The sequence below is a fragment of the Alexandromys fortis genome, unplaced genomic scaffold (genome assembly GCF_014885135.2).
Source record: "Alexandromys fortis isolate MF-2015 unplaced genomic scaffold, M_Fortis_MF-2015_v1.1 scaffold_161, whole genome shotgun sequence".
NCBI lineage: Eukaryota > Metazoa > Chordata > Mammalia > Rodentia > Cricetidae > Alexandromys > Alexandromys fortis.
In genome coordinates this window covers 2101246-2109181 of record NW_026068073.1, presented here as the reverse complement: position 1 = coordinate 2109181, position 7936 = coordinate 2101246, and the positions used below count along the sequence as shown (strand labels likewise).

The 7936-nt window shown below is 50.5% G+C and overlaps 1 protein-coding gene across 3 annotated transcripts in view; it reads right to left on the bottom strand.

The window, feature by feature from the left end:
• Slc6a16 (solute carrier family 6 member 16) overlaps positions 1–7930 on the bottom strand; it is a 17034-nt gene extending 9104 nt beyond the window's left edge. The window contains exons 1-9 of one of the 3 annotated variants that reach the window (XM_050121488.1): positions 7549–7930; positions 7046–7203; positions 6818–6944; positions 6483–6658; positions 6203–6313; positions 5840–6081; positions 777–960; positions 377–578; positions 96–255 (exon numbers count right to left, since the gene is read on the bottom strand). In XM_050121488.1, the coding sequence (XP_049977445.1) occupies positions 96–255; positions 377–578; positions 777–960; positions 5840–6081; positions 6203–6313; positions 6483–6658; positions 6818–6887 (1145 nt within the window). In that variant the 5' untranslated portion in view covers positions 6888–6944; positions 7046–7203; positions 7549–7930. Of the gene's footprint in view, positions 1–95; positions 256–376; positions 579–776; positions 961–5839; positions 6082–6202; positions 6314–6482; positions 6659–6817; positions 6945–7045; positions 7204–7548 lie in introns of those variants that run through there. The other 2 variants (XM_050121489.1, XM_050121490.1) reach the window with 2 other exon arrangements.
• Between the last annotated feature and the right edge of the window lie 6 nt (positions 7931–7936).

Genomic DNA, 7936 nt, shown 5'->3' with positions numbered 1-7936 from the left:
TTGTGACACTCTGGCTTGACATTAGACACAACAGGAAAGCTGTCAACCCTCCCAAAAGATCCATGCTCCGGGGGCCTGGCACGGGCAGCCTTCACCTCTTGGCCCTGTAGGCCCAGGCTACAGCAAGGTTTTCACACAAGGCAATACTGAGGATGGGCAGGACGATCCAGTATTCACTCAGCAGCCAATAGTAGTAGATGCCTGAAGGTTGGATGAAGAAGAGGCCGCACAGGAACATCAGCACGGAAGCACCCACTGGAAGAAGCATTAGGTCTGCGTCAGGATCAGAGGCCTGGGAGAAGATGGGGCTAAGGGGAGATCCTAAGCCAGGGCTGGTGTTAGGGCTGCGGGGGAGCGGGGTCAAAGGTGGAAGTACCTGTAAGAATCCTTGGCTGTCTCCTGAAGAAGGGGAAGGTGTCCTGGAGCGGGGTGATGATGCCCAGCATGAACGTCACCATGGCACACAAACTCAGACTCAGCAGCAGCAGGAAAAAGAGCACAGTCCAGAAGAACGACCCAGGGAGCAGAGAGATGACCTCCGTGAAGGTCAGGAACACGAAGCGGGGGCTCTCCTCAATCTGCAAGGACAGAGAAGTGAAGTGCCTCCTCCACCTCCTCTCAAGGCTCACGCAGCAGGACCCCGCCCCTGCATTCCGGGGAAGGGGTTCTGTCTACTGCGACTGCACTGCGTTTCCTACATTACCCACATTTCTCTCCTGGACTAGTGAGAGCCGCGCTCTGTGGGGCAGAGCGGGCTCTCCAGCATCTCCACTGACCTTCAGAAAATGCTCCTGGATGTTGCATTCAGGCACCTTACTGAGGACGGAGCTCCTCAAGGGTGGCAGGAGGCGGTCGAGCCAGGAATTGTAGGTGGAGGTTGGGTTTTTCGTCAGGGTAGGGGGCCGCACCTCAGGAGGTAGGATCCCCTGGGCTACCAGCATCTTAAGTTTCTCTGCGTTCCTGAAGATGGGTGAATTAGAACCATCAGGCCCTTGGCACACTGTCCTTCCCTTGCTCATCTTACAGATGAGCGAGATCTCGAGTCTCATAGTACGAACGGTAAAGGACAGCCTGCCGTGAAGTCTGTAGGATGCCCACTTTCGGAGGCCATGAAGAATGTATGCCCTTGGGGAGCCCGGACTTCATAGGGATTCTTGGGCCTAGTCTTCAGCTTTTCTGAGACGAGTAGGGAAAAACCATCTAAGCCCTACACTTCGGAGAACAGGGAAGCTTCCTTAGACTGAAGCCTGAAGTGTGTGACAGTCCCAAGTTGTACTAAGTCAAAGAACTGTTGTTACCTTGACTCCGACCAGAGCCCTTGCCAAGAGCAGGGAGCAGTAAAAGTATGATCATGTCCTAGAAACTAAAACAGGATGCTCTTCTGGAGACAAGACAGCTACATACTTAGACTAATAGTCTCATTGCAAATCATTTGAGCTGAAAGATATTTTTAATCTTTTGTAATTTTTTTATTTTATTTTATTTTGGTTTTTCGAGACAGGGTTTCCCTGTAGCTCTGGCTGTCCTGGAGCTCACTCTGTAGACCAGGCTAGCCTCCCCAGGGCTAGGACTAAAGGTATCTACCACCTCCCGGCTACCTATGGTTTATTTTAAAATCAGCTTTTGGTTGTTTTCCTTTGTTTACTAATTTTGTTGTCTATTTTATTTATTTATTGCTCTTGTTTTTAATGCCCTTGCCCTTGGGGGGCCAGAAAGATGACTCAGCAATTAAGAACATGTACTGTTTCTGCGCCAGCACCCATGTCTGGCAGCTCACAGCTGCCTGTAACTCCAGCTCTAGGGGATCTGATGCCCTTTGGATCCTGTGGGCACTGCACTTACATGAACTATAGTCCTGACACATAATTTAAAAAACAGTAAAAATGAATCTTTTTCTCTTTTTTGAGACAGGAAAATGAATGTGAAATTCATTCACCTCTCTGTGGTTTTGATTGGCCTAGCTTGCTATGTAGACCTGGCTTGCCTTGAACTCACTGAGAATCTCCTACTTCTGTCTCTGGACACCCAGCCTAGCGTGCTTGGAGTCAGCCCGGGCTGTGTTGGTGATAGAAGAAAATGACAGCCATTTGTGGTCTACACTGAGATGTACCCAGGCCCTTTTCACTTTATGTATATATTTAGTTTTAGTTTTTTAAGATGCCTTTATTTTATTTTATGTGCATGAGTGTTTTGCCAGCAGAGGGTGGCAGAGTCTCCAGAACTGGAGCACAGGTAGCTGAGAACCACAGTGTGGGTCATGGGAACTGAATGTGGGTTCTCCGCAAGAGCAGCCAGTGCTCTTAATCACTGAGCCACCTCTCTAACCCTCCCTTTCAAATATTTATTTATTTGTCTATTTATTTATTTGCTGGTTTTTCTGAGACAGGATCTCCCCATGTAGCCCTGCCTGTCCTGGAATTTACTGTGTAAGTCAGGCTGGCCTTGAAGCTGTGATTCTCCTTACTCTGACTCTGCAGGACCTGGTAGGACCTACAGCTCTAGGCCTGGCTTAGTTATGAAGATTTTAACAGCCTTTGGAATGGGGCTTTGGAAAGAGACTTCTTGGAACTCAAGTCTTGGTCCTGTGGATAATCAGAGTCAAAACTTGTGCTTTAAGTTACAGTTAAGGCTGCCTTATGGATACAACTAGTGGAAACTTCAATTTGCCCCTTCTTTTGTTCATTTGCTAAACACCCTTCTGCACTTTCCCTGCCCCATGGGAGGACTGGCAGCAAGTATCTGGCTCACTGTGACATTGAAGGTGGGGCCTTTCTCATGTCATGTGAACATAGTGAGCTCTAGGACAGCCAGAAAGAGAGACCCTGACTCAAAATATCAAAAAAACAAAAGGCACGGGGTACGCGCGGGGAGGGGGTGCACGGGGGGATGTGGGGAGAGGGATATCTTGGTGTACCACTGTTTATTTTTCATATTCATTTATTCAGTCATATGTAGACGGAGAAGGCAGAAGAGGCATCAGATGCCCAGGAGCTGGAGTTACAGGCAGCTGGGAACCTCCCAACATGGTGCTGGGATTCAAACCTGTGTCCTATGGAAGTGTTATTAGCTGCTGAGTCATTTCTCCAGCCCCTTGATAATAGTTCTAATCTTATAAGAAGATCAGCCAGGTGGGGTGGTGCACGCCTTTAATTCCAGCACTTGGGAGGCAAAGGCAGAGGCAGGCAGATCTCTGTGAATTCGAGGTCGGCCTGGTCTACAGAGTTCCAGGACAGCCAGGGCTACACAGAAAAATCCTGTCTTGAAAAAACAAACAAACAAACAAATAAATGAAAACCCAGCCTAACAAAACACAACACAGAGGTCATCAAGAAGCTTCAGTGGGTGAAGGAGAGGTGGTACAGGCCTGGTGACAGTCCCTGGAACCCATGTGAAGGTGAAGGGCAGCACTGTCCTCACAAAGAGTCTTCTGACCTCCACATGTGGGCCATGACAGTCCATCCCCCACATCAAGTTCATACTCCAGTATTAGCCACACAGCTAAACAAGTAACACAAATATATTATTATATGTATGCATATCAGACTTGCAAAATTAAGCGGTCCAGCCAAGTTGAATAAAGTGCTGTGCAAACAGAGAGAGGACTTCTCCCGTTTCCCTGCTGGAAGGGTAATTCTGATTAAACCACTGTGGCCCTCAGACACGGAGCAGACCCTGTCCAGCTTCTAAGGCTTCATCTGCCCTGTGCATGTGTAAGCTCTGCATCCTCGAAGTCCACATTTTAGGATATCCCTGGTGTGTCCGTGTGACTAGACACATTCTGTACTAAATAAGTACAGACCGTTCCCGACAGTGAGGCGATGGCATACACCTGTAAGCCTAGCAGACAGCAGGCTCAAAGAGAAAGAAAGCTTGTGCGCTCCAAGGCAGTCTGGGCTACAAAGGGATGCTGACTCGAAGCAAAACCAAACTTCTGTGCAGTACAGGAAGAAATCTCCTCACAGCGGCAATGTGTTTGGGCTGTGCCTTCCTGGGGTGATTTCTGTCTACAGGGAGACACGGTGGGAATGGGTAAGCGCGAGAGTACATTACATGAGGGATGGAGCGGCTGCAGGTCAGCTCTGAGGTCTTCGAGGAACAGCTGCATCTGCCATGCAGAACTCTGCGTGAGACCAGGAGTGCATAGGTGCCATGGGCTACTTTCTGTGAACCTGAGCAGAAACACACCAAGGGAGGATCACAGGACTCAGGAAGCTAACCGAACTTGGGGGACACTGGAAGTCCCGAGAGGTCCAAGACACATGAGACCCCTCCCCAAGGTTATGCACACAGCCACAATTGCTGGGGAGACGACTCTTCCCAGAACTGCCAACAGGAGGTCCAGGGAGCTGCAGGGATGCAAGGTGTCACCTGCACGTGGCTCTCCAGTCACAGTGTTGACTTGAAGCCACTTGCTTTCCTGTAGGTAAGCCCTCACCATGCTCCCATGGGTGACCCAGTGCGTCATCACTTCCAGCCAGACCTGGGTGAAACCCTCTTGGCTCAGTTCCCTGTCTTGGGTGAACAAATATCTGTGTACATACTCGGGAGAAGTCACACAACACCAGCTTCCAGAAGAAAATGACAGCCGTTTGTGGAGATTGAGGTTACTAGGGAGAAGTGCAACTCAGGTTTGCCTTCTCTGGAAGGCCACTCTGACTCTCTCAGGCTCAAGGAAAGGCCCTATCTCCTCTCAGCCCGTATTACCAGGCACCAGAAGTTTATGGCTTAGTATTCCATTCTTCACTCCTTCTCCTCTCAAGGCTGGAAAAAGCAATAAAAGCAAGAAAGGCGCTGACGAACCAATCTGAGCTTCTGTGATGGCAAAGGGCACTTCATGGGTGGCACCAAGCTATGTTGACAGCAGAAACCAGCAGGATCGGGCTCCAGGTCTCTCACACAGTAGGGTGTTTACAGCTAATCAGGGTGTGCTTTGTAATCAAAATGACAAGGGGGCCAGAGAGATGCATCAGCCATCAAGAGAACTTGTTCTTGCAGAGGACCCAGATTCGGCTCTCAGCATCCATACTCTGACTCACAGCTGTTGGTAACTTGTTTCAGATCTGACACCCCTCTCCTGACCTCCGTAGGCAGCAGGTCTACACATGGTGTACATAGTCTATGCAGGCAAAACACACACACACAATGAATAAACAAATAAGAGACTCTTTAAAGGGATAAAAATAACGACAAGAGCTGGGCATGGTGACACACAGCTGCAAGCCAAGCTTCAAGAAGTAGGAGGAAGGAGGATCAGGAGTTCAAAGCTAACCGGGGCTAAACAGGGAGACCCTGTCTCAAAACACAAAACGTCCTCAAGGATCTTTGTTGTCACCACAGAGAAAGACTAAGGTCTGAGGTGACAGTGTGGTCAACACACACTCTGATTTTATCAATAGGCAATGTACACATGTATCGCAATGTACCCCATGAACTCATGGGATTGGAATGTGTCAATAGGACCAAGACAAGAGGAAGAGCTGTAGGACTGTGTTAGCCAGGAGAGAATCCTGTTCCCTAACCTTTTGGAGTTTAGCTTTACCAGATGGGCAGAGAACACTAAGTCTGGAACCCACAGCTCAGGGCCTGCGGAGGAAGCAGATGTCTGTGGATGGCTCTGAGAGGTGAACACAGATGCTGTTCTCTGTGTGAGTGACCTTTGCACGCCGGCCATTCTTAGCGTCTGCTAGCACGTCAGCTCTGAGGTGGCCGTTGGCAACCTCTGGCATTCTCTAATGTTCTCAGCTAAGAGGAAGCAGAGCTTTTAACCTCCCTGAAGTTGAGATGTGAGGATGGGTTATGAAGCCGCCCAGGCTAGACTTGATCAGGAAACTGGCCTTACTTCTCACAGCAGCGATGTGTGGTTATGGTGGCCCAGAAGCCCAGGATCGAGAGGATGAAAGGCATGAAGAACAGCAAGGTGATCATCTTGATCAGGACCATAAGGAAGGCGTCCCCCAGACAGTTGTTGAAGTCAGGCATGTATGAGGACAAGTAGACGATGGGCCCAAAGCCTAGGCCCATGTCTAACATGACCTGGACCCCTGCTTGGGACCACATGTTTGTGTCGTAAATGCTTGCCACCTGAAAAGGAGAGGCGGGTACAACAGGGACGTCAAGATTTGGGAAGGGACATCGTCTCTCGAAGGGAGGAGGTACAGGAGACAATGGTAGGCAGCTGCGCTGCTCTGCGGAAGGACCTCACCTTGAGAACCAGCAGGTGTTTCAGCCCATATACTGTTCCCTCCATGGGCAGAGTCCGGAAGAAGAAGCAGAAGATGATGAGATAGGGAAGTATCACCAGGACGTTCAGAACCTGTGCGGAGTGCAGCATGTCAATAGGGACTCGTCCTTGTGTGTAGCTCAGGGCTGGGGTAGGACTCAGAAGAGTCTTCATCCAGGCAAGGAGCTTGCAGGGGTAACTGACCAGGCGGGAGAAACAAGCTCATAGCCCTTGAGAATGCCAAGGGCCCAGTGCGACTCACCTTCTCAAAGGACTTGATCCCATTCATTATGAAAACACAAACGAGACACCAAGCCAGAAAGAGGCATATGCCCAGGTTGAAAGCTAGAGGCCCTCCGTCCTCTATCCTGTCTGAGGCTTTCAGGGTCTGCCGGTACCAAAAGTACGTGTAGGATGTTGCCTGCTCACATTCGGGATCTGGGAGGACATGGCTTTGGACAGGCCTGCTAGACATGCAAACCCTCCCTCTTCACCCCTGCAGCCCCCTGCTCTTTGTGTTGTCTTCCAATTCATGCCCCTCCTTTCTATTTTCTCCTCTTCCCAAGGCTCTTCGTTTCTCCACCTCTCCTTCCTCACCAAAGCTACTGGAGTTCCTTTGAACGGGACAGTGCTGCCATGGAACAGTGAAGTAGAATATGTGGCTCATGTAGAAGAGGATCCAGGAATTAAACAGATTCGTGTAGGTGTTGATGATGAAGCACACCTGGAGAGCAGGGAGACGTGTCTGGGAGGAAGAGCAGGGGCAGGGAGTGAGGGGTGAGGCGCAGCTGTAGGGGCAGGCTTGGGAAGCTTGGGGCTCCTCACCAAGAAAGAGCTGTATCCCAGTCCACCAAATCAGGGACCCAGGGCCTTCCACAGGTCAATGCTGGCACGCTGTACCCTCTGGCCAACGGCCATCTCCAGGAAGAGCAGAGGAATTCCAATCCAGAACAACATTAAGGTGTACATTATAAGAAAGCTGCCTGTGGAGAGAAGGCAGAAAGACTCTGAGAGCCTCGGGCCCACAGTGCCTGTCCTTCCTCACCAACAGCAGCCTCCCTCGGGCCATGGGCTTGAGGCTTGCTGGCTCCACAGTCCATACTGGTCACGCTCCTTATTCCTAGAGGTCTCAGACGCCTAGTTCCCCTCAGCATCCTCCTGGTTATCCCGCTGGCCTATGCTTAAAACCCTGCACTTCTGCTTCTCCTGACCCTGGGTCTCAGAAACATGGTTTCTATTGTTCTCCGGTATCCAGACCCCTCACAGATGTTATCACTGGGAGCCGGGGCAGCCTCACTTCTCTGTGCCTCTTGGGTTCCCAGACTTACAGCCTCCTTTGTGAAGCCACTGTGAGACAAAGCGCCAGAGCTGAATCGGCATCAGCAGGTAGCTCACCATGGCCAGGATGAACTTAAGCTTGCTGGACCAGAGCTGACGGGGAAGGAAGACGTCACTCTCTTCCCTGCTCATATATCTTGTCTCCTCTGAGGTTGTCACAGTTGCTTCTTTTGTGGCACTGGGCTTAGGTTGTGGGCCACCTCTTACCTGAGCCTCCAAAGCATGGGTCTCCCAGGCCCGAGCCTTTGCCACCCGGGTCTCTGAGACTGCGGCCTGTGTGTCCCAGGCTGACACACACCAAGTTAGGATCCCACCTTCCCATTCCTCAGTGTTCGACTCCAGCTCGGAAAGTCTTGTGACTGTGGATAAGTTTTGTTC